This window comes from Scomber japonicus, chromosome 23, assembly GCF_027409825.1.
Source record: "Scomber japonicus isolate fScoJap1 chromosome 23, fScoJap1.pri, whole genome shotgun sequence".
NCBI lineage: Eukaryota > Metazoa > Chordata > Actinopteri > Scombriformes > Scombridae > Scomber > Scomber japonicus.
Genome location: NC_070600.1, coordinates 8,765,992 through 8,791,860, shown reverse-complemented (window position 1 = coordinate 8,791,860; position 25,869 = coordinate 8,765,992). Strand labels below are relative to the sequence as shown.

The 25,869-nt window shown below is 43.3% G+C and overlaps 3 protein-coding genes across 4 annotated transcripts in view; 2 read left to right on the top strand and 1 right to left on the bottom strand.

Moving 5' to 3' along the window:
- Nucleotides 1–229: 229 nt before the first annotated feature.
- On the top strand, nt 230–20,012 carry utp20 (UTP20 small subunit processome component). Its single transcript, XM_053344114.1, has 61 exons — nt 230–364; nt 1,442–1,522; nt 1,624–1,690; nt 1,815–1,947; nt 2,043–2,231; nt 2,450–2,531; nt 2,642–2,779; nt 2,900–3,055; nt 3,219–3,371; nt 3,470–3,604; nt 3,824–3,901; nt 4,025–4,203; nt 4,311–4,466; nt 4,703–4,791; nt 4,964–5,069; nt 5,163–5,313; nt 5,425–5,487; nt 5,584–5,751; nt 5,870–5,946; nt 6,227–6,306; nt 6,445–6,709; nt 6,814–7,002; nt 7,360–7,450; nt 7,583–7,668; nt 8,279–8,404; nt 8,745–8,911; nt 9,203–9,411; nt 9,595–9,738; nt 9,834–9,913; nt 10,025–10,260; nt 10,400–10,544; nt 10,684–10,771; nt 10,892–11,035; nt 11,329–11,382; nt 11,501–11,653; nt 11,783–11,938; nt 12,056–12,196; nt 12,343–12,480; nt 12,587–12,726; nt 12,844–12,926; nt 13,196–13,524; nt 13,617–13,756; nt 13,870–14,026; nt 14,196–14,294; nt 14,468–14,635; nt 15,159–15,325; nt 15,414–15,561; nt 15,718–15,834; nt 16,049–16,219; nt 16,388–16,519; nt 16,649–16,759; nt 16,850–16,999; nt 17,120–17,302; nt 17,526–17,657; nt 17,770–17,902; nt 18,004–18,188; nt 18,284–18,355; nt 18,451–18,744; nt 18,941–19,067; nt 19,220–19,365; nt 19,475–20,012. The coding sequence occupies exons 1-61, from the start codon at nt 314–316 to the stop codon at nt 19,628–19,630; spliced, it is 8,484 nt and encodes a 2,827-aa protein (XP_053200089.1). The 5' UTR covers nt 230–313; the 3' UTR covers nt 19,631–20,012.
- A 138-nt stretch (nt 20,013–20,150) lies between these two features.
- Nucleotides 20,151–24,445, bottom strand: arl1 (ADP-ribosylation factor-like 1). The gene is made up of 6 exons (XM_053344115.1): nt 24,302–24,445; nt 23,357–23,494; nt 22,362–22,443; nt 21,894–22,005; nt 21,433–21,611; nt 20,151–21,248 (listed from the first exon to the last, which is right to left on the bottom strand). Exons 1-6 carry the CDS (start codon nt 24,303–24,305, stop codon nt 21,218–21,220), a joined length of 546 nt encoding a protein of 181 aa, XP_053200090.1. The 5' UTR covers nt 24,306–24,445; the 3' UTR covers nt 20,151–21,217.
- A 315-nt stretch (nt 24,446–24,760) lies between these two features.
- Nucleotides 24,761–25,869, top strand: part of LOC128353349 (DENN domain-containing protein 11-like) — a 252,134-nt gene continuing 251,025 nt past the window's right edge. For both annotated transcript variants that reach the window (XR_008320855.1, XM_053314040.1), the window contains exon 1: nt 24,761–25,652. Coding sequence is in view for 1 of the 2 variants with exons in the window: in XM_053314040.1 (XP_053170015.1) it covers nt 25,292–25,652 (361 nt within the window). In the remaining variant the exon portion in view is untranslated. The remainder of the gene's footprint in view (nt 25,653–25,869) is intronic.

Here is a 25,869-nt window from a genome sequence, read left to right as displayed (position 1 = left end):
GAAGTCAGACACGTTTAATAGCCAAAAAAAGCGGTCTACTTTGTCTAACAACGCATTTAAACAACAGCGGAAGCAGAAAGAGGTGAAGCCTCAAACGAAGCCGGAAGTAACGGCGGTGTTTATCCCGCCTTCTCGCCTCTCTTCGCTCACCACGCGGAGCCGAAAAACCTTCCCATGATGCCTTTTTCCAGCATGGCTGTAAACAGTGGTAACATAAGCTAAGAGAGAAAGAAATTATAGTTTACATGAGTGAAATAAATCGCATGACGGTCTTTGGAATACCATTCATCTGTTATCAAGCAACGAGCCGAAGATGAAGATCAAATCCAAGTCTTCGTATCACAAATCTGAGAACACCTTCAGGGTGAGAGTCCACAGACACACTGCAGCATGTTGCTAGTGGAGAGGAAGCTTATAAAGTGGAGTTAAAGCTACTTAACATCGATTTTTATTTGTGTACTAACATTCCCAGTGGTGGAGGAAGTGTTCAGATAATATGCTTAAGTAATAATACCAATAAAGCAATGTAAAAATACTCAACTACATGTTAAAGCCCTTCATGATAGATCATAGTAATGTAAAAGTGCATGACTGTTAGCAACACAATCTAATAGTATTACAGTAAAAGTAGTGGTTTGGTCCCTCTGACCCTCTGTTTTTGTTGACATTGTCAACAAGGTGATGATTCTAATTGATGTTTATGATTGAGATCATAGTGGGTGATGGTGGTGGATCAGGGTTCATTATATTGAATGGTGTTCCTAATATTTTGTCCATTCCATTAACATACATGAGGGGGGCAAAATATTAGGAACACCAGTCAATATAGTGCAACTCAGTATGTTAAAAAAGTAGAATTTATGGCAGAGCTGTTGTATTGGATTGAATTAGGTTGCACAGATGTACCTAATGAATTGGCTGGTGACTGTATGACATAATTAGGTTATTATAGTGAAGCATCAGTGTTAGAGCAACATGTTATTGTTGTAGCTGCTGGAGGTGGAGCTAGTTTACACTACTTTATGTACAATTAGCTAGTTTAGTTCAGTGCTTCCTAATTTAGGGGTGTGGTCCATTCAGAGGTTCACCAAATAAATGTGAGGGGTGGTGAGATGATTTATAGGAGAGGAAGGGAGAAAAAACAAAGTTCTGATACACAAATCTGTTAGCGGTTTTTAAGCAAACAATTGTAGCTGTTCTCTTAAATGTATATAGTGTATATTAATCATGAAGAGTGTGCTTGTATAATACTGACAGTGTTAATTACCACATATGAGGTAATAATGATGACAAATGTAGGCTATCATGATGAGTTAAGCAAATAACCTGAAATTATGTGGGGGAATAAAATGTACATTTTTACTCAAGTTAAGTTATAGAAGGATGACATTTAACCTGAAATGACCAGATTGTAAACCTTTCATCATTTTCTCTTTCTCAGTTTCTCACTTTTGCTGAGAGACTTGCCAATGTCAACATCGATGTCATCCACCGTATTGACAGGACTGGATCATATGCAGAGGTACACCCTATCAGTAGTCATGGCAACTTAATGGTTCCTCATATTTACACTGTATGTTTTTATTGATTGGTAATGACTTTTGTTGTTTGTTCTCAATGCAGGAAGTAGAAACATACTTCTCTGAAGGACTGACAAAATGGAGAGACCTCAACTTGACAGAACATTTCAGTATGTCTAAATAATTTAAAACAGCAAATATTTGTAATTAAGAGTGATTTACTTTATCTACTAACAATCTGTAAACATGCAGTGTGTCTTTATCTAATGTAAAATGAATGCTTTTCTTCTCCAGCTACCTTTTTGAAAGAGGTTTCCAACAAGACCCAGTCATTCAACATGATGGTTTTCCACCAGAAGTCGATAGTGGAGACCCTAAAAACACACCTGGCAGTCAAGGACAGTTTAGCCTACCAGCCTCTACTAGAGTAAGTTGCCAGATCCAGCTGTTTGTTATAGTTTTTAAGTGAGACTCAGTGAGATAACTCCAGATGTGTGTTCTCTCCTCTCACTCTTTCTCCAGTCTGGTGGTGCAGCTGGCCAGAGACCTGCAGACCGACTTCTACCCTCACTTCCCTGACTTCTTCCTTCTGATCACCTCGTTGCTGGACACTAAGGACACAGAGGTGCTGGAATGGGCTTTCACCTGCCTGTCCTACCTGTACAAGTACCTGTGGAGGCTTATGGTGAAAGATATGACCAACATCTACAGGTAAACAAAAGACACATGAAATATCACCCATCTTATGAAACATCAGTTTTTTGATAGAGGTGTTTATGTGACTCATCATCTTTTGCAATTGTGTCCGGGAAAATAGTTTAAAAGTTCAAGGAACATGTACTCTCTGTTTCAGCACTAAACTATTGTTTATGTTGCAAGTACAAGTCATATCTTATGTGAAATTACCCCCCCCTCTCCCCCACACACAGTTTGTACAGCACACTGTTGGCACACAAGAAGGAGCACATCCGCAAGTTTGCAGCAGAGAGCTTCTCTTTTTTGATGAGAAAGGTGGGTGTCATGCTTTTCTTCTTGTGTTTAATACACATGATTAAATGTTTTGTGTTTCGATGTGTGCAGCTGTTATCCCCGGAAAACTTGTGTCTCCTCGTGTGCTCCAGGTTCCCGATCTTGATGCCCTGCTGACTCACGTGTTCTCAGACCTGCAGCAGCACCCCGACAAGGCGGAGGGAACGGGTCAGCTGCTGTTCGAGATGTGCAAAGGTGTCCGAAACATGTTCCACTCCTGCGCTGCAACTGTGAGTTTCTTCTGAATACCTGCTTAAAATGTCCTTCGATTGAGGCCTTAAACAGTAGAAATAAACAGTGTAAATGCAGTCCGTTCAAATGTTTCTGTTCCTCTGCATCTATCTCTTCAGGCTCTCCCTGTAGCTTTGCGGAAGCTCGGTCCTACAGCCGATCAGGAAGTCTCTCTGCCGTGGGACACCGTCAGGGATTCTTTGGATCACATGGGCCAGGCTGCAGCCAATCATGTCGAAAAAGAACATTTCCTGGTGTTGTGGGAGTCCCTGCAGGTAAGGCTGTTGCAAATTCAAAGGAATACATATCTCAATGTTTGTTTTGAAATCCCTTCATATTACATGATGATTCATCCAATCTGTGTCCGTGTGTATCAGTCACTGCCTGTGTCCGTCCTATCTCCATCCTTCAATCATTTATGTATGTCTTAATCCACAGGTCAGAGTGGTGGAGGTCCTTGGCGTCATGGAGGCAAAGGGAGAAGAGGCAGAACAAGCCACAGAACAGCTGGAGAGGCTGCTGTTCATTTTCCACACCCTGGTGTCACACAGGGACGGAGCCAAGGTCACCAAGCCGGAGGCAGTCTGCCAGGTAAGAGGAGGGTGCTAATTTGTGAAACTTTATCACATACAAAAACCTTATTGGTGCATCATGTAGCTGTATAAACCATTTTTGTGCTCTCATGGTAGACGGTGCTCCGCCTGGTTCAGAGCTCGGCTCTGTCAACTTCCTGTTCCCGGCTGCTTCTTCAGATCATCTCCTCTCTGCTGCTCGGGGAGAACATCAGCCTGCCCAAAGCGCTCATCCAGGAGACGGTTCAGAAGGTGTGTGTGTGTGTGTGTGTGTGTGTGTGTGTGTGTGTGTGTGTGTGTGTGTGTGTGTGTGTGTGTGTGTGTGTGTGTGTGTGTGTGTGTGTGTGTGTGTGTGTGTGTATTGAACAAAAAGAAAAATTAGATTTGTTTAATGTGACAAAAATACATGCGCATGCTTTTTGTGTGTGTAAATGTGTGAGCGCACCTTTTCATGTGAACTTTCTCCACCAGGTGTTTGGCAGCACAATGGGGCAAGATCTGATCCTAGAGTTTACCAAGGAGATGTTCACCATGAAACACTTTGAACAGGTGAGTCATTATCAATATCATCAATATCATCAATATTATCAATATATTCCAATGTGTCTGGGTCAGTGTGTGTCATTCCTCTCTACACCTTCATGACAGTAACATCTCTTTCCTCTCCTTCAGCTCTTCCTCCCCAGCCTGCTGCGCTTCACCACCGGGTTGTTCGGCTGTGGCGACCCCCTGTCTCGCCACCAGGGCCTGGAGGTCCTGGTCAGTCTAATCCTTGCCAAAGCCCCACCACCCACAGATGGATCCATGGCCTTTGAAACCTACCCACTTCTCTTCACCGGACAAACTACAGGGTGAGATTCTTTGCTTAATTTAGTCTTAAATCAATTTCTAGGTTACTAACTCATGCGATTATAGTATTCACTGTGTTATTTTATTCTTTCTATTTCTTCTCCTGCAGAGTGTTTAGTATTAAGGAGGCGGGTCAGGCTTCACGAGAGCAGTTGGCGGTGCCAGAGCTGGTGCTGTCACTCATCAAACTTCCTGAGGAGCAGAATCAGCCCATCACTGATCTGTCGCTGCTATGGGCCTCACTGGTGCTGCTGCCACACCTCAGGTAATGCACACATACACATTTCAACACACACACTTGGTTACAGAGCTTCTTCACTGAGATACAGTACCAGTCAAAAGCTTGGAGGTAGTTTCTAATTCACTTGAATGAGAAATTGTGACTGGTACTGTATGATTTTCAGACAAGGAGAGTCACATATTCTCTGTGAAATATTTTTTATAAATGGATTACTTTCATTTTGCTGTAAGATCGATTTACTGTATTTACTGTTTTTTCAGGCCTCTTGTTCCAGCTAGCATTGTTCCCGCTGTCACCGCTTTCTTAAACCACCTGCTGTGTGAAATTGAGACAGAGAATTTGGGGAAAGGTTTGTGTTTGTTTTAATTTCTCCAATGAAGTCCCCTTTTATCTGTTTCTTTTTAATCAGTGTACCCAACGAGATGTGAAAGAGAACATATTTAGTGGTTGTGTGTCAGGCTTTTCTCTTTTTGAGACTGAATGCAGCTTTTCTCTCCCGTCTCTCCTCCTCTGCCCTCCAGCTGGTCTCTTCGTAGCCACGCAGGCCCTCAGCTGCCTCCTCACTCTGGACGGCTCCGCCCAGCTGCTCTCACTGGTCACCGTGGACAAGATCAGCTCAATGCTACGGTAAGCAGTACAGCACATTATACACTAAACACGTTTCTCTATCTCTCACTAACGGGTTTAACTCATGAAAGCTGCGCTCTTTTAATGTTACAGAAAGTTTCCCTCAGACCTGTCGGCCCTGTTGCTAGGAGACCTCTACTACACCCGCCTGTCACTCAGCGGCGTATCAGAGCACCTATCCCACAGTGCACTGCTGGAGCTCTACCAGATTCTACACACCAACCTCTCCTCCAACATCTCTAAGGTATGTGTCCAATCATGGCAGTAGCATGCATTTCTATCTTATACAAGTCTTTAATAGCAACATGTTGTTTATTAAAATATATTAATTTTTATTAACACCCATTTCTCTTAGATCCGCCTGCTAACTCTGAGGATCCTCTCTCACTTCGAGGCAGATCTCCCCCCACAGATTGAGGTACAACACTCAGCCTAGCTTCTTATTAAACTCTAATTAATATGGAAACAGTATGATCGTGTAATTGCTCATGTGTGCATCTGTGCCTCTGTCCAGGGTGAGGAGAACGTGGAGGTGCAGCCGGTGTTCGCGGTGTGCCTGCAGGCCGAGCTGGTGCCGGCCTCAGTGCAGGACTACAGAGAGAAGCTGCTCCACCTCAGGAAGCTGCGTCACGACCTGGTGCAGCGCAGCCTGCCGCAGGGGCCACAGGGCACCTTCCAGCAGGTAGAGAGGAGAACAGCACTTAACACTGACATTATCATACTGACAGTAAATTCCTTGGCGGGAGAACAGTAGTACATGCTACAGATTAACACTTGGTTCCCTTCCTGTTTATTTTCAGGTGCCTCTGCGTTACCTCATCGCAATGCTGTTCGTCAATTTCAGACCACTTTGGGACGCAGTCATTGAACTTGTTGTGTGAGTATAAAATTGATACAGCTTATAGTATCATGTTTTGATTAATTGACTCATTCACATTTAGCGAGTGAGGCCTTTTTCACATTTTGTTGGCATTTCCAACCAGTGGCTACAAGCTTTTTCCGCACCCTTTAACACATTGAAGATAATTGAGTTTTTCTATAATTGGTCACAAGCCTTGTTAGTCAAAATGCAGAGCTTTGCTTGTGTTACCTGAATAAATATTGCAAATATTCAGTATGTTGAGGTGTACTCATTAAGTGTCCTGTGTGTTTTGCAGGACCCATGCCAGAGGGATGGACAACAAGGACTTCTGGAAGGTCTACCATGAACATCTGGAGATGGTGGCAGGAATAGCTGGTAAGGATGAAGCATTCATCATATTGTTATGAGTTGCATGTCAATTCTAGGATGACTGTCAAGTTTTAGTAAAAACACATTGGACAGCAAATGTCGTAAATAAGAGATAAACAGATGTTCCTCCTCTGCATCTCATAGAAAAAGAACTGCAGGAGTACGATGAAGAGGATGACGACGATGAATCGGGAGAGTCAGATCTTCATGGCGAGCCAGGCTGTGATGTCATCGAGAGCGGGGACATGGGGGTGCTGTTTTTGCAGCAGCTGAAGTCAAGCTTCAACCCCAACGAGAGGACGGACTTCCCCAACTTCCGCAGCCTGCTGTGGCGTGCCATGGCCCAGTTCCCCGAAAGAGTGGAACCGCGCAGCCGAGAACTGAGCCCCCTGCTGCTCAGGTTTATCAGGTCAGCGTCTAAAATGAGCAAGAAGAAATCTGGCTACATAATTTAAACATTGTGTCAGGTCTGGTGAAAATTTGAATAACCCTTTTGCTACTTTTTGTCGGCAGGAACGAGTTTTACCCTGCTGACCTGCAGGTGGCGCCCACTCAGGACCTGAGGAAAAGGAACGATGCTACCCTCGAGGAATCTGAGATGGCTGGAGAGGAAGAAGAGGAGAAAGAGGAGAAAGAGGAAGAGGAGCCAGAGGAGGAAGTCAGGCAGCAGAGGAAAGCGCCCCCAAGGAGAGCCGCCGCCAAGTAAGTCTTAAAACACACTGACACGTTCATTGTAAAGCGATCTGTTTTATAACATTTGTTAGGCTGTAAAAACATTAAAGGTGCAACATGTAGCTTCTTAATGAAACTCAACATTTCATTGTTTAATAAATTGTGATATATTATAATTGTGTAAATAAATTTCTCTCAGCTCATTGTATATTCTATAAATAAAGTGCAATCCATTACAACCATACTCTATATGTGATTGTGAATGAGTGGGCTTTAAGTGTTGAATAGACTAAACCAATTTTCACCACAGTTGTCTCATTTTTATTAGAGTTTGAAAGATGGAAGTGTAATTCTTGATGAAGATTTAATGTGATTTGTCTCCAACAGACAGCTGATTGCTCATCTGAAGGTATTCGCCAAATTCACCAACCCTCGCTCTCTCTGCCTGGAAAGCAGCCTCAGTGAGCTCTACAACCAGGTAATCCTGAAACTGCACATTTTTTATTTAGATGAGTGAATTTTGGAACATATTCCGACACGTTTCAGAAATGTAAAAAAAAATGAATGGAGACCTTATTTCCCTCTCATTTTTTTCTGTCTCTGTTTTCAGCTGCTCTGCCATCAAGATCATCAGATTCAGCGAGTGGCACTAGAATGCATTCTCACATACAAAGACTCCAACATAGTACCATACAAGTAAGTACCTTAACCACTATTAAGAGACGGAGAGGAAAACAAATATACAGTAATGTTTCACTCTCTTTCTGTTCCTCAATGGAGTCTATTGTGAGAGCGGTCGATAGGAATCAGGTCTCTGGTCCTCATCCCTCTACGGTTACAGAAGACTTCATGACTCTCAGGAATGTTAACTCAGCGCTGATTCTGCCTGACATTATGCCCTCTACTGTCTGTTATTAAACTATCCGTTTACCGCACCTCCAGCCAGCCTGTAGACAGATACAGTTCCGGGAGTTTTGTGTGTGTGGCTCTTTGTTCAGGATCAGGCTGTCACACTGACCTGGATACAGGACGGTGAAAGACGGTCCTTTCTGCCATTTGTATGCTGTTCATTAACCATATTATAGTATGTACATATGCATATGTATGTGCATTTAGCTGACAATGTAAGTGGTTATTAAATACACGTAGCATCATTAATAAGCGTCATTATGGACAATTGGGAGCTTCTTTAATCAAGTTCAATAGTCTACCTCACTGATAAGTCTTTCGAGACTACTACAAACCACAGGGGTGATGCTGTGAGCCCCAGTGTTTTAACCTTGTGTGTTTGTTTGTGTGTGTTCAGGGAGAATCTGGAGAGGTTACTGGATGACAAACACTTCAAAGAAGAAATTGTCCATTTCAACATCTCAGAGGAGACAGAAGTGATTGATGCTTCCCACAGAGCCAAACTCATCCCAGTGCTCATGAGGTACTGTATGTGTGTGTGTGTGTGTGTGTGTGTGTGTGTGTGTGTGTGTGTGTGTGTGTGTGTGTGTGTGTGTGTGTGTGTGTGTGTGTGTGTGTGTGTGTGTGTGTGTGTGTGTGTGTGTGTGTGTGTGTGTGTGTGTTCTGACAGCAGTTTTCTGTACTCCTGTACTTTATTGTATATTGTACAGGTCTAGTGAGAGAGAATCCCCATCAGGCCAATATCCATTCATCTGGGAATCAGTAGCTTTTAGGGGCTTCTCTGTGCAGCTGTTCCAAAATGAGAGACAGAGTTTGTCAAACTTTGATTTTCTCTAAGTGTCATGTCTCCTTTTTTGACACAGGATCCTGTTTGGCCGTCTGCGCACTAAATCCGGCAGTAAGTTTCAGGGGAAGGCCAGCGCCGCCACCAGGTCCTCCATCATTCTGCGCTTCCTGGCAGGCTGCCACGCAGAGGAGCTGGGAATGTTCATCGACCTGCTGTTGGAGCCCGTCTGCCATCACAGCGAAGGTAGGACATGAGTATGGTGGAAATGAATGATTTAAGTTTGCAGAACTTGTCTAAAATGCTGCAGGAAATATCCTATTATGTTCTATGCATTGTCATTCTGTGCATTTTCTTTATTTCTTTCTTTTTATTGTCTAAAAGTACATTTAGGTTTCCCTCTTACTCTCATATCTGTGGTAATATAGCAAAAATGAGGCAGAAAAACAAATCTCTCTTTAAACTTTTCCTCCCCTGAGATTCAGATATAAAAAGCAGCTTTTTAACAGTGGACATGTCCTCTGTCTGTGTCGTTAGGTTCCTGCCTGACCGCAGTGGAGAGAGCCATAGCCGAGACCAACGTAGGTGCCGTCCTGCCGCTGGGCCGACAGCACAGCCTGCTGAACGTCATCCACGTGGTGATCCAGAAACTGGGCCACCTCATCCAGATCTACCTGCCCAAGGTGCTGCAGATCCTGCTGTGTGTCACTGCCTCTGTGTCAACCATCCTGGACAGCAGGGACCAGGTAATGAGGATTATTTCTTTCTCTTACTGTTGATGTTTATATAACTTTGTAGCACCCTTGACATTTTTAATGACTTGTTGGACTGTACTGTGCTGTTTTGATGCTGATTTCATGAAGATTTGACCTTCTCAAATAAATTCTTCTGATTTCTCACCGTTAATTCTTCCCTTTTTTGTCCTGCAGCTGCGGGCAGGTTGCATCAGTCCTCTGAAGAACTTGAGGCGACTCGGCATCTTGAGGATCCAGGACTTCTTCGACGGCTTTGACTGCTACAGCTTCAGCCCAGACGAGCTAGACGCCGTCTTCCAGGCTGTAGTCTGGCCTCAGGTACATGATGCAAACCAGCATTTTTTTCAGTGGATTTTGTTTACTTTTCCCATTCAGTTCAGATTTATCAATAAGTCTGAATTTCTTTTCTACAGGTGTGTCGTCTCCCTACAGAGAGCCCCTACTCTCCCACCCCACTGCTTAAACTCATCCACGTGTGGTGCAAAAATCCTAGGTCAGTGTCCGACTCTTCTCTGTTTCTTATTCCCATCACATCACTCTTCACATCATCCAGAATGAGTCAAAGGAAGTTCAAATATATCTTTTTTTTGTCTGTCTCTCTCAGATTCTTCCCCCTCCTGGCCAAGCAGAGGCCAGACCACCCAGAGTGCGGTGTCCTCCTAAACGTCTTCGCCCTCCTCTTTGCCAAGAAGGCTTCCCCAGTGACTATCGCCATGGTAATGGACATAGCCGAGTCCCTAGCAACCACAGAAGATTTTGTTGCCTCGGAGAATGAGACGGAGCTTAGCGTCAACAGCAGTGTGTTTCCACAGCCTAAAGAGGGCGCTCTCATCACTGCAGGTTAGCAGAGTTTCCTTTTTGATAAAAAGGCTAAATATGGGGTATTATAGGAATGTAGATTTCCTATTTTTTCAAGTCAAATTTCAGGTTAATTGCTGCAGGTCAGAGTTAAATGTGCTTGTTGTTTTATCTCTTTTAGACTCAATAACTCAGGGCTCCAGGCTGCTGCTGCCTCACATCTCCACCCTGCTGCAGTACCTCAGCAGCGTTGTGCGCAACACCGACAGACTCAAGAAGAAGAAGTTCAGAGCGCAAGTGGCCAAGGAGCTCAACATCCTCTCCAAGTGAGCCCACATAGTTATTAATCACTTATGTTGTTGAATGCTGTATGAAAGATGACTTCTCTCTCTTAAAAATGATGTGTGCTCACTTGTGTTTGTCTCATCAAACTAATTTTTGTGTGCGTCTCATTCTGTCTGTCAGGGTCAGCCGATTTGTGAGCGATAAGGAGCAGAGTTCAGTGCTCATCAGTCTGTTGCTGCCCTACCTTCAGAAAGGCCACAACCCTCAAGTAAGATTATTTTTCTTTTTGATTTATAAAAAAGGTTAGGATCCAGAGAGCTTGTAAATCATGTACTAACAAAGTTGCACTGTAGTAGTTGGTCATATGTTGACTGTGTGTTTATTTCAGGAGACAGAAATCGACATCCTGGCCACCATACAGAACCTGCTGCGACAGTGCGTGCAGCCCTCTGCCTTCCTCCGGCCGCTCAGCAAACTCTTCTCCATCATTCACAACAAGCTGCCCAGACGGGCCCTCATCAACGTCTTCCAGGTGGAGCACAATTTGTTTGTTTTTTTAAAGATTTATTCTTGGTGCTTTTTGCCTTTATTCTTATAGTAGGTGGCAGAAAGGCCAACAGGAAAGAGAGAGAGAGAGAATGCCTGCCAGAATCAAACTAGGGATGCTGCCGTTATGTGGCATGCGTTGTAACTACTCAGCTACTATGGCACTCCAATTTTAATACAGTAGATGCACTCTGAATCGTCAGGGTGTTTCATCTTAATCTCTCATCATCAGCTGATATCTGATCACAGCCTCATTTGTTTTTGCTGCTCTGCTTTCAGACTCTGTCAGATCTGGAACCTTCTCTCACATACATTACTGATGTTACTACAAAGGTAAGATTGACTTACTATATTTATACTAGATATTTACCAGCTCAACATTAAGCTCTGGTGTCAGACTCACACTCCCTGATTTGACAAACACACTGTTCTCTGCTCTCTCTCTCTCCAGCTTAATGCTTTAGACAGTCGACACTTGGATGAAATCCACTTTGACGTGAGACTAACAGCTTTCCAAGAAGCCACCAGACGCATCAACGATATGCAGACTCTGGACCTGGACTTCATCGTCGCCATCATACACAACTGCTTCCACACATATGAGGTGAGAAAATACGATTTGTAGCAGTGATTTGGGTTCAGTGGGACATTTTCAGTTTGCTTCTATCTGTTGTCTACCTTCTTTAAATGAATGACTGTTAACTAAACTTTTCGTTACCCTCCTTTGATGCAGATTGGTGACATGTCGCTGGGAGACAACGCCACCTTGTGTCTGTCCGCCGTGATCACCCAGGTGGCAGCGGTCGGGGCTGGAGAGCAGATGTACAAGGACATTGTTCAGCACACCATCCTGGACGCTGTACACAAGGGGCTCCGCAACAAAACAGAGGTAGAAACACACACACTCTCAAGTTCCTAACAGATTATAATGTATATAGAGTGATGATGTAAATATAAAACCACTAAACTTACTCAAATGTCAAATGTATATTCTTCACCCTACCAGAGTGTGCAACATGAATACACCTGTGTACTGGCCTGCCTGGTGAAGACGTTTCCCTCCAGGAAAGAGTTCAGAGACCTGGTGCAGCTCACTGACTACAATGACCCAGAGTCTGACTTTTTTGAGCACATGAAGCACATCCAGGTAAAACAGAAACCACAAAAACATATGTTGAATTGTTGCATCTTCCCCAATTCTTTTCTTTTCTTATCTCACACCTCCTTCCTTTACTGTTTGACTGCTGTGTACATGATACTACAACTTCTCACACGTGTTTTCTCTTTGTGTAGATCCACCGTCGGGGTCGTGCCCTGAGGAAGTTGGCAAAGCAGCTGACCGAGGGCACGGTAGTCATGACGCCCCGTTCCCTTCAGAATTACATCATGCCGTACGCCATGACCATCCTGCTCGACGAAAAGATGCTGAAGGTGACTGCTCTACCCATCAAAATGCAGGATGATACTTTCAAGACTTTAAGGCTTCGTATTAAACTAAAACATGTTTTGTAACCTCTCCTTTCCTGACATGCTGCAGCACGAGAACATGACATCAGCGTCGGTGGAGGTGGTGGGCGCAGTTTGTCGCAGGCTGACCTGGTCCAAGTACCTCTACTACCTAAAACACTTTGTTCACATCCTGCAGACGGGGCAGGCTGAGCAGAAACTGGCTGTTAGGTGAGGTTTGGGCGCATGCTTTTGAAATCATTACATTGCTTTTTGAAGCCATTTTTGTTGGAATCGTGGTACTTTTGATTTGATTTGTTGAAGTACTTTGTAAACCTTTCTCCCCAGTTTGCTGGTCACAGTCCTAGATGCTTTCCATTTTGACCACCAGACCCTCAGCAAAGAAATGGAAGCTGCTAAGGCCAGAGAGGGTGAGTGATTAATCCATTCTATTCCATGTTGAGCTCCTCTCCTTCTCTGTTTCCCCATCTTCTGGGTGACAAAAGAGTATAACAATAAAAGTTAAAATGTTCAAATGTCAGATTCAGATTCTGATGCGTTTGTTGACTTATATAAATTAATTGAAGCTTCGATTGTTTCTCAGCAGCTTTAAAACAAGCTTATTACCTGAGCTCCAGCTTTAAAAAGATACATTTAATAAAATAAAACATCCTAAATCAAACTGTATGTTTTTAACTAGGTGGGAGTGTCAAGATGGATGCAGGAGACGAGGCTGAAGATGCACCAGAAGAATCCGACGCAAGCGATGATGAAGAACCCATGGAGGTAGACAGTAAGGCCGCTACCTCTGATGTCCCCATGGAAACCGACACCACAGATAAGGAAAAGGATGGCGTCTCTAAAGAAGCGGCCACCACTAAAACCGAGAAACCTCCGGCTCCCAAACCTGTCGTAGTACCTAGCGGGCTGCCACAGAGCAAAGAGGAGCTGGAGACTCTGATAAAGGCCATCCACCAGACTGTGAATGACAGCGTTCTGCCCCGCCTACAAAGGTGTCTCACTGCAAAGGTACAGACATGATTTGGTGTCCTAATGTGTTCCGAAAACTTCTGAAAACAGCACTGTAATAGTAAGAGTGTATTTGCATGCGCGCCATCTAGGTGAAACGTGATGAGGAGCACAAGGCAGTGAAGTCTAAGGAGGTGAAGGACGAGGAGGTGGCGAGAGTACCGATAGCCTTCGCCATGGTCAAACTGATGCAGACTTTGCCTCCTAACATCATGGAAACCAACCTGCCTGGGTGAGCAGCTGTGTGTGCATGCATGTGTGTCACACTGTATATGTCTGGATGGTGGATGTGCTTTATGAAGGGATAAAAAAATGTCAAAATATGTTAATGTGTGTGTTATCCAGGATCTTGATCAAAGTGTGTGTGCTGCTGAGGAACCGTTTCCAGGAGATCCGCGATGTGGCTCGAGGAACACTGGTGAAGATCCTTGAGACGCTTGGATGCAAATACCTGCAGTACCTGCTCAAAGAGATGCAGGGCATCCTGGTTAAAGGCTACCAGGTGGGAACATACACAAGGATGACACACATATCACTACAGTGATACAGTGAACAGAGACAAGCTCAGATGCACTGGTTTCTACAGGCTCACAAACACACGATGCAGCTAAGGCTTGACTGTTTTTAATTGATTCAGTATTTAATATCTGTCCTCTGTCTCTGTCCTGCAGGTCCATGTACTAACATTCACAGTGTACCAGTTGATCTCAGTCCTTACTCCAACCCTGAAGAGTGGAGACCTTGACCCGAGCATGAACATGCTCATCGATGTAAGTCTTTTTCACACCTCATGTCAATCTAAGCTCATGTAAAATGGAGATAGATTAGCCAGTATCGCATGTGAAACCTCAATTAAAACATGATCCAGGTCATATGTCCTTGTGTTTATTTTGGATTTTAATGCTTTTTGAAATACATCTTTGTCCGTCTTTGCCTTGGTCAGATCTTCAACAACGAGCTGTTCGGAGCCGTAGCTGCGGAGAAAGAGGTGAAGGGGATCGTCTCCAAGCTGATGGAGGCAAGACACAGCAAGAGTATGGACTCCTACGAACTGCTGGCCCACTTCTGCAGCAAGGAGAGCATCACCAAGCTCATACTGCCACTGAAGGAGGTGAGGAGGGATATGATGTGGAAAATAAAACTTGTTATGAATGCTAGATGATGACCCAAGAAGGTCTTATTTAAAACAGATAATACTAAAATAAGTTGATAGAAAGCTCTGAATTTCAAATGAATGATCACCTACTTATCAAATAAATGTCAGATATGATAAAGATATGAAAGTTAAGAAATTACAGGAATTAATTTGTGCCTTATTTTGAGATTTTGCATAGGTTTTGTATTTTCTCTCTATTGTATTAACATTCTTTGGCCACCAGGGGGAGCACTCTCCCTCACTGGCTTTTTTAAAAACGGGTAGTTTTCAACTGCACATTATTTTATTAAATCTAATATTCATGACTATTGTTCATTATTATTATTGTTATTTTACTAATACAAACATTTTAAAATGTACTGTAATATACTATTTCATTCATAGAGGTAGAGTTTTTTAATCCAACATTAGCAAAATGTTGGTGTAAACATACAAAAGATAAATTGGCATTTCTCCTCACTCTGTTTTCTTCTATCAGATCCTGGAAACGTCATCCAGTCTGAAGGTGTGTAACAGGGTGGCTGCTGTGCTGCGCCGGCTGGTCCTGGGTCTGCTCGTCAACGACGGCATGACCTCCCAGGACATCCTGCTGCTGAGCCACGGCCTGGTCAGCGAGAGCCTGCCACTGCTCACCAAGAGAGACCGGTACACAACTAAATGACATCTAAACACCATCAACTACTTACATGCTTATTTTCATTTGTCATTTATAATACTGTGTGTGATTTTGTAGAGAGAAAGCATCAGCTAAGTCCCCCTTAGACCCCCGACTGCCACCTCCCAGCTGCCTGCTCCTGCCCCCGACCCCAAAGAGAGGGGGTAAGAAAGCTCCAGTCAGCAGCCGAACCAACATGCACATCCTAGTGGACTCAGGCCTGAAGGTACACACCAACACTCAAGATAATGCCATGTCGTATAATAAGCATCAATTTGTAGCAATTAAGTTATTGCTTAAAATGATCTCTACTGTTATTTATACTTTTTAATTATAATTAAATGTTATACAATTTAACATTATTAATCTATCTATTCCTTAGCTGCTGCACTTGAGTCTGAAGAAAGCCAAAGTGACATCGTCTGAGAAGTCTTCACTCGAGATGCTGGACCCCTTTGTGTTGCTGCTGCTCGACTGTCTCAACTCCATGCACGTCAAGGTTGTAGGATCTGATGTGCTTGTTGTCATGGCAACATGAGCTCTGTTTTGTCAAAACCCATCCATTTTTGATTCCAAGATTTTAAAAATGTGGTCACACTGTAACTGCAGCATAACATAATTCAAGCAGATCCCCAAACGCAGATTATAACCTTTACCACCTCTACTCTCCTCCACCCCTCACCCCCCCTCTCTCTCTCTCTCCTTTCCCCCAGGTGACCACAGAGGCTCTGGTGGCATTCACTTGGCTGTTAAAGTTCCCTCTGCCAGCAGTAGAGCAAAACGCCGACCAGCTGACCAAGCAGCTTTTTGTCCTGCTGAAGGATTACTCCAAGGCAGGCGCCGCCCGCGGGGAGAACTACCAGCTGGTCCAGAACTGCTTCAAGGTAGTAGCACCACAAAGAATAAGCACACACACACACAAATAGATGAAATCATCTGTCATCTGAATATTGTCAAAACTCTGAAAGGGAAAAAATGACAAGTAAAATTAAGTATTTGTTGTGGAATTGTATTGACGTGTGCTTTTCCCTGTTGTTCGATTTCTCTCTCAGGCCATCACTATACTGGTTAAAAATGTGAAAAGCAATAAGATTTCAGAGACACAGCTGCAAGTGTTGCTGGGATATGCAGAGGAGGACATCTACGATCAGTCTCGCCAGGCGACTGCATTCGGCCTGCTAAAGGTAACTACTGCAGCTAAGGTCTTAATGAGTGTTTGTGGTGATCAAATTTGCATACATGACTAATCTGAAGTTTAGGAAACAGTAAAAAGTTGTCAGTTTCATAATCAATTCTTTGTGTGTCTTCTCCAGGCGATACTCTCCAGGAAGCTCATCGTACCAGAGATGGAGCAGCTGATGAAAAAAGTGGCCAAGCTGTCTGTGAACGGGAGCAACGCTATGATTAGAATCCACTGTCGACAGGTGATCACACAGATAACGTGTAATGTCTTATAAAGAGACAATAATCACTATCTCAGCCAGTAAATAGAAAGTGCTTTTTGTGCATTTCAGATCTATCTAAAGTACCTTCTGGACTACCCACTGGGGAAGAAGCTGAGAGAGCACCTGGACTTCATTATGGCTCAGTTGGCATATGAGCATGACACAGGCAGGGAGTCTGTGCTGGAGATGCTGGCATTCATCTTTCAGACTTTCCCTAAGGTGTGGATATTTTCTCTCATGTCTGCATGTGTAACACCTGTGCATGTGTCAAAATATTTTTGACTCTGCATTTCAGTACCAAAACAAAAGCTCAGTTGTGTTTTTATTGTCCCCATTCAGAACTTGCTGCAGCAGCACAACGGCCTGTTCTTTGCCCCGCTGGCCTTGGTTGTGATTAACGACGACTCGCCACGCTGTAAGAAAATGGCCGCCATGGCCATCAAGGCCCTGCTGGCCCAGCTGGACCTGAACACCCAGAACACCTTGTTCTCCCTGGTCAACACCTGGATGAATGCAGACAAAGTACATATGCACACACTTCTATTATATGTATAAGTTCGAAGGCAAAATTTGACATTAAAATGAATGTCAAGTTATTTGTATCATTTGAATAGGAAATAATTCATTGTTTCTAGTTTCTTTACTTTTCAGTGCAGTGTTTGCAGCACTACTGACTTTCATGCATTATAGTGTCTTACATACTGTATTATGTGATCTATAATTTTCCCATCCTCCCCCTCTCCAGGTCAGTCTGCGGCGTCTCGGGGCTCAAGTCTGTGGTCTGTTCGTGGAGGTGGATGAGGAGAAGTTTACCCGTCGCCTAGACGACCTGCTGCCTCTCCTCGAAAAAGGGATCGACCCTGATAACTTTGACGATGTGAGTCACCACTTGTTTTGATGTACTTATGTAGAATAAATGAAAATTATTACATTTTTAGCTTTAAATAGGAAGACAAACAAGCATCTTATTAACATGAAAACTCTTTCAGATCGAGGAGGAGCAGGATGAGAAAGAAGCAGACCGGCTGTTGTTCAGTTATCTGACACTCATCACCAAACTGAGCAAACACTGCGGCCTGCTGGAGCTCAGCAAGCCTAGCGACACACTCTGTCGCATCTGGGGTAAAAATAACGGACACACACCACCTTCTCTATCACTTACATACACTTACATTCCACACAGACTCACTCTCCTTCTTTTAAACTTATGTGTACACCTTTAGGTCACATTGAAGCCCACCTGCGGTACCCTCACTGCTGGGTGTGGCTGACCGCCTCGCAGCTTTTCGGCCAGCTGTTTGCTGCCCAGCAGGCAGAGCAGCTGGTAGCTATGTGGAGCGAAGAGGGAGGCAGCAATTCACCTCAGCAGGCAGCAACGGCCTTCATCATCAAAGGCCTTGATAAGAAGGTGATAGGACCGCTCGTTTTGTTACTATGGCTACTGCAGCGGCCTAGTTTTTGCATCTCGTTGTTTCAATACATTTTCGTCTTTCTGTCTTCTAGATGAGAGAGTTGGCGTTATCGTTCTGCCATCAGCTACAGTCCAAGTTCCTGGACACGGCGTCAGGAGAACAGGTGCGCAAACTCACTGAAGCTCAGACACATTTCAGCAAATCACACCCATTACATTTGATTGACAGATATTCCGCTCCCCCCCCCCCCCACCACAGGTGATCAAGAACCTGCTCTTCGTTGGCAAGGTAATCTACCTCATATCACCCGAGTGTGATGTCACTCCCCCTCAAGAAGAAGCAAAAGAGAAGGAAGAAGAGGAGCAGATGGAGGACAAAAACGGAGATGGAGAGGAGGGAGTGGACGGGGATGAGCAGAAAGATGAGGAGAAAGAAAAGGAAGATGAGGAAGATGACAAGGACGATCGGCCACCTTCCCTGCTGTGGCTGATGAAGAAGCTGGTACTGATGGCGAAAAGAGAGGCAGCGTACACTCCCAAAGTTCCCCTGAAGGTACACACTCGTCCAGTTCTCTGGTTGACTACCGACAGATTAGTATCATGATATTCCAGCACCTGTAACCTCACCTAATACTTCTTCTCTCTCCTTGCCTGCTGTTAAAAATGTAATAATAACTTTTTATGAAGTCTCTTAATCTAAACTCATGGAGGCACATTTTAGTGTATTTAAATTATTTTGTCTCCCACAGAGAACATGTGTGTTTAAGTTCCTTGGAGCGATAGCCATGGATCTGGGAAAGGAACGGGTCGGCCCCTATTTGACCACTGTCATCACTCCTCTGTACAGAGAACTGGACAGCACCTATGCAGACCAAGGTAACTGCTTGTCTTAAAGAATCCCATTACTCTGGTAAACTTCTACTCTTTGTCCAGGTTGGAACTTGTCCTGTGGGAAAATGGCTCAAGAGTATAAATTATGGTCTTATTTTACTGCATCACTGACCCATGTTCTACCTCTCTTTATCCAGACCCCACACTGAAGAACCTGGCACAAGAGCTGATAGAGCTGCTAAAGAAACAAGTGGGACTGGAGAAATTCTCTCTGGCATTCTCCTCAGTACAGAAGGAGTTTTCAGTGAGGCGAGCGGCACGCAAACGCCAACGAGCCATGCAGGTAAGACGGACGCCAATACAATATATTATTCACACACACACACATCAATATCCCTGGCAATCATCTGAACATTTGCACTCCTCTTATCCCTCGTCACTCTCTCTCTCAGGCGGTGGCTAACCCAGACATCGCTGCCAAGAAGAAGCTCAAGAAGCACAAAAACAAAATCGAAGCCAAAAAGAGGAAGATCGAGTTCCTTCGCCCTGGATACAAAGCGAAGAAGCACCGGAGCCACGCTCTCAAAGACCTGGCTATGGTGCAGTGAGCCACGATTGTGTTGAGGACACTAGGTGCAAATGAAAGCTGGCCAGCTGAGCCAGAAAAGTGACTCAGACTGGCTCTTGTGGGCTGTCTGACTGCACATCTCATGTTACATAATATCCTTTACAAGTCTAATTAATGTCAGTTGATGAAGACGTCACGCTGGGACAGGAGACACAAATCAGATTTTTCTCCCTCATGGATTTGCTGATGCGTGCATGTGACATGTTAATAATCTAATTGATCTTTACTGTTGTACATCCAACATCTTTATGTGTGTGTGTGCAAAAGGAATTAGAAATTAGACATCTAACAGCTGTAACAAAACAGGATGTCTTTGAATTGCAGATCAGAGCTGAAATCTATTTTTTATTTTCCTGCCGCGAACAGAGAGAAGAATTGTCCTCTTATTTATATATCATGTGCAGTTCAATGTACAACTTTTTGTAATTAAAAAAAAAAGACATTTTCAATGATTTTTCTGGTATCACGATATAAAAATCAAAACACTCTTAAACACAGTCTGGTACAATCACTGATAGCAATCTTTACTGAGAATCACTTTCACTGTACAAGCAGATATAAATATGCAACCATAAAACTTTGAGCATACAAGTTAGTGTTCAGTAACTAAATGTCTAATATGCCAAAAGCTGCACTCGAGGATTTCAAATGAAAAATGAAAAAAAACAGACCTACTAAATTATTCAAAAATAAATTGGGACCACAAATGAACAGAAGGGGGGGAAAAGAATTGGAAATCCATATCATTGCATCTGCCTAACTGTAGTACAAAAACAGGCTGCAGTAACACGTGGTGGCCTGAAGACATACAGATGTTTTCCACACTGAAGCCAAATTCTTTTCACTTTGCAATTAGCGAAAGCAAATAAGAACATTTCATATCAATCTTGCACAGATATTCCATAATACTATTGGAAATTGTCTAATGACTTGTCAATAAGCAGTTCCTTGGTGATGTAGTCGTCTCAGGTTGCTCAGGTCAGGAAGAGTATTGACATTTATTCTCTGATTCCATCTGTCACACTAATGAGGTTTGTGCCTTCATGGAGAAAACACTGCCTCCTAGTGGATCTTCATGGCATCGCAACCCTTCTGTTCTTCTAATGAGAAGAAGGTGACTGAAGCAGTGTCCAGTGAAGACTCATGATTTCAGAAAATTCTGTAGAGGGTCAGCCTGTTTTACTGATGACTGATTCCTCTTAATCCATAAACTGTTTGTATGCAGGTGTTTTTTTTTTTAAGACTGTCGGCTGACACTTGACACACTCCCTAAAGACGTAAACGTAGCTATACTGCAGTCCTACGGCTTTCTAAAACCTTCAATTGTCCCGCCAGCGTTGGAAAAGATAGAGCTCTGTGTGTCCAGTTCAGATGTTTCTGCAGCCTTCAGTCCCAGGCTGGAAAGGCGTTACCATTAAGGGGGTGGGGGATTTGGCCAAGGCTCCAAGTGGGTTGGAGGAGAGGAGGGCAGGAGTGCGATCACTGGTCCAGAGGGGAAAGGGTCAGTCACAAGGCTTCATACAGAAGGGTTAAAGGTCAGGAGTATATACAGAATCGTTGGTTGTCTTTACTGTCGACTCTTGAGGGAATCCACCAGCCTACAAGGAAAGAGACAGAGCAAATATAATAAACACAAAGAACAGATGACATGTTGTGCAATATGTACCAAATATGAGTGATCACTGAAGAGTGCAGAGAGGTTTAACAGGATGTTCAGTTTCTTCTATTCTTGTTAAAATGATTTATGACAGTTATAATCCTGTTGCTCTCTGTAAAACCTACCATTCCATTGCCTCGTCCAGGCCTGTGCCCTTGGTGGCCGAGGTCTTGAAGATCTGCCATTTTCTGTCTTTGAGGGCGGGGAGGCCGAGAGAGTTGGCAACCTCGGTGGGTGTCATTGCCATATCCATGTCCTGTTTGTTTGCAAATACCACCAGGATCGCCTTCTTCAGCTCTTCCTCCTGGATAAGAAAATACAAACGATGATAAATTACTTCACAAAAACAAACTAGTAGAGCCCAGAGAGTTTAAACACCTAGAATTCATATCCTGATTTTAATAAAATGCTGTTATACAACAATGATCCACATCTAAATAAGCAGTTAATCCTCACTGTAATGTTATCAAGACCCAGATGTGACCTCATGGTGCCACTAGAGGATTTATTGGATCAACTGGCAACACCAATCCTTGAGCTCTGTTGATTTCAAGCTTGTAATGAACATTCCTACAGCCCTGCTTACCTCCAACATGGCCACCAGCTCGGACTTTGAGATGCCCATCCTGTCTCGGTCACTGCTGTCAACGACGTAGATGACTGCATCTGTGTTGGAGTAATAGCATCGCCAGTATGGCCTGTGAAGCATTGAGAGGAGTGGAAAAAGATGATTAGAGGTTGGAGAACGAATCAAGGAAGAATCAAAGAAAGAGGAAAAGGACAAGAGACAATATTTAAAATGTGAGGTGAAGATGTGGAGATTGAATAATAAAGAGATGATGAACTGATAAACCAGAGATAAACTCATGTGGTGGTACCATAAAAATCTCTTTAAAAAACTTCAAATGCCTTTTTAAAAAATTGTTTTTGAACCTTATCTAATAGATGCTGACAGAGCAACAAACTGCTTGAGCTTCATGCTTGTTCCACACGCGTACACTTTCACACATTCACACCTGAGGAGTTCAAGCCAGCATCTGCCACTGACACCTACCTGATACTTGTCTGTCCTCCCAGATCCCACACCTGGAACTTCAGATTCTTGTACGTGACCGTCTCCACGTTGAAGCCGATTGCTGCGCAGAGAAAAATCCCAAATGAGTACAGTGACAGCAGAGAACCTGAATCTGATTATTACTGTACAACCATCTTATCTGGATGTGCATTGTTATTATTCTGCTGGGCACTACGATTATGATATGAACTGCAGCACACGTGCAGACACTGTTTATTTTTTTTCTTCATTCAATTTCCAGGTTTTGCAGAGACTAAATAAAGAGAAGGAACTGGCACAATATCATAAGATACTATATTTGGTAAGTAAGAAGTTGCAGCATATTAGTCATGTTCAACAGACAACACTGTTATTTTTGTCCCCGACTAATGAGTTAGCAAAGGTGTTTATTGTCTTGAAATGGTCAAAGTACTCTTATCTAATCAACTGCATGAACAGATAACTTTTAAAAGAGAAGTAGCAAGTGGATGACTCAATCAAATGTGTTATTAAAACTAAAATATCACCAGAATATATTTTGACAGAAAGATCCTATTTAAAAATATGTATGTTTATATAGCTGATGTTTAAATACCACAGACTGTCCTATAGAGCATATTAAGCTTTATTCAAAAATGTTTATGTTAAATCATTGCTATCCTCGTTCTTAGCCCAGTGCTGGTTCATTTGATCACAAAGTGGCACTTGGGAAAAAATTACTCCAGTATGCACCATATTCACTGCAATTAAATCTGTTTAGCCACTAGTCTCGCCTCTCTCCAGCTTCTCCAAGAATGTAGCTCAGACTGGTTGCATGTGTTTGCTCAGCCTTTAAAAGTGTTTACTGGTGCAGGCCATTTATAATCTACTACTATTACTGTACATGAATAGGTGGTTCTCATGTCACTATGATGAAAGGGAAGATTAACTGAATGAAGGTGTGACGGCGGGCAAACATTACACAAGTGTGGAAGTGCAAAGCAAACAATACATACTGGGGATGGTAGTGACCACCTCTCCAACCTGCAGCCGGTACAGTATGGTTGTTTTTCCTGCGCCGTCCAGACCCAGGATCAAAATCCTCATCTCCCTTGTGCCAAACAGGCCAGAGAAGAGACTGGAGAAGAAACCACCTGGAGGATGAGGAGACAGGATGAATTACTTATAAGAGCAAACATTCATTCTTCATCTTCATTATAAATTGAATACTCTGCCAACCACAGTGCCCTGTAGCTTATTTGTACTCCTTTCTCATTCTGTGAGGCTGTGCTGAGAGCTCTGACCTCCCTGCTGACTGTCTTCTGTTTCTCCCTACAGGCACCATCCTTGGTTTATTTTGCAGATATGTGGCTTCTATTGTAGTTATCTTACTGTCTGCACATTACAACACCCTCACATTTAAGCCACTTATTTCGGCTTAAATACATATATATTATTAAAAGTGTGCCATTGTGTGTCTCCTTTTCGTTGTGAGTGAGCCAGGCCATAACAACGTAAACTGAATGATAACTCAGATCATTAAAGAACTGCCCTACAATAATTACATGAAACAATGCATTCAGTAGCAGTGTGAGTTTTTCTACAGCTGTAACATTACAACCAGCTATTTGCCTGACTTTGCATCATTGATCATGAGGCCTCATTCACTGTCACTCTAACTCAGTTTAGCTGAGCTTAACTAAAAACTCTAACTTGTATTTCGTCGCTCTCTTGTATAAGTCATAGATGCCCGTGAGTAGACATTTTAACATAAATAAGCTAAAACTGCGTGACAGGGAAACGTTGAATAGCTGCCCACACATAAACAGCTAAGTTAGCAGGCGCGTTAAATAAAGCTAAAAACAGGCCTTTACCGCCGTCCAAATACTCACAACAGACCATTCAATGATAGACTGAACGGACAAACCGGTGTTTTAACGGCTACTTGTTAAAATACTGACCCATTTTTGATAATACGACGGTCCTTATGTCAGCAGTGCGGCGGCAGGTTGGACAGCTTCTTCTTCCGTGTGGTGGACGTGTCTCTGATGACGACACCGTCTCCGCTTTGTTGTTTTTTTAAAACCTTTATTGAAACATGTCAAATATTACTTACAAATATAAATAGCGTGGTGAAAAATAATAATTAGTATAAATAATAGAGTTAAACACTGACATTAATGAGGAGGAGAAAAAAATTGAAATTTAATAGAGGGATTTAAACTATGATTTAAACCTTGCAAACAAGCAAACAACCCTCAGGACTCCTCTCCTCTCGTTTTGGGTTTACTATCGCACATTCAACACATTTAAAAACAATGTAACCCAAAAATACATAAATATCACCTAATGAGACACTTTTAAAAGCATTTTAACAATACTATTTAATTGGTGTTTTAATTTAAAAAATATATTTTTATACACACTAAGGGTGGATTCACGGATCAATAAAACATTTGAATTCTTATAATGTTATCATTATGTATATATAATATCACAGTTTTCTTTATGTTAATAATGCTGCAGCATTTTTAATTTCACTGTGAATAAAAAGTGCCGTAAAATGTAAATGTATTATCAGTATTTTATTTAATGGAAAGTGCGGCTGGTGAAAAAAAAAACGGGATACGTTCAAGAAGCAGAAACACGGATTGGCGTTCCCAACTGTTTCATAGCTGTTGTTGCTGAAGGGGGATCTGACGGTACGGGTGATATTGTTTTGAATGCAGCTCTTATTAGTCGAAGGAGTTGCCCTCTCTGAGCAGCATCACATTTCTGATCAACCTCACATTAGAAAGATTTTAAAGCTGCTTTGATGCAAAATATACAACAGTGCTGAATAATTCAACTTCAAGATGCGGGAGTCGCTCTGAGCTGTAGTTCTCCACGTATCGGATGGACCTGGTGGTGCCCGTCAGCTGAGACATCGTTCACAATCTGACACTGACAGGATGGTGGAGCGGTCGGACCGAGCCCCTCTGCTGGACTGGGAGGAGGTTCCCTCAGCGGAGAAGGACCGACAGTCGAGCCCTTCAAACAGCCGTGCCTTATCCGGATCTCCCTCGCCTGGGTTTGGGTGGAGCAGCAGTCCGGGGGGTCCCACTCCCACTCCCAGCGCAGACGGCTGCAGCGCCCCGCCCGCGACCTCCAGCACCCCCGTGGCGGGCACGGATGAAACGCTGCACCCCGACAAGGAGGGGCATCCCTCGGATTCAGGACCGAGGGAGGTGCTGCTGGAGGACAGGATGGTGAAATGGGAGGAAAAGGACCAAATTGTGTCGGTATTTGTGGTCACATTCAACACCAGATCAGGTGGGGGACATAAATATATATATATATCTACATGCAACATGGATTCATCATTGGCATATTGCATAAAATACAAAAGATTTTCCAAAAAAACATTATAATGGATGTGATGTTTGTAGATGGGGAAAAGGAGAGATATAGATGAAGCCTGCATCGCCTTATACAACCAAATCCTGTATCCGCAGAAACCTGCTCATTTACAGGTGTGGCTCTTTCTGAC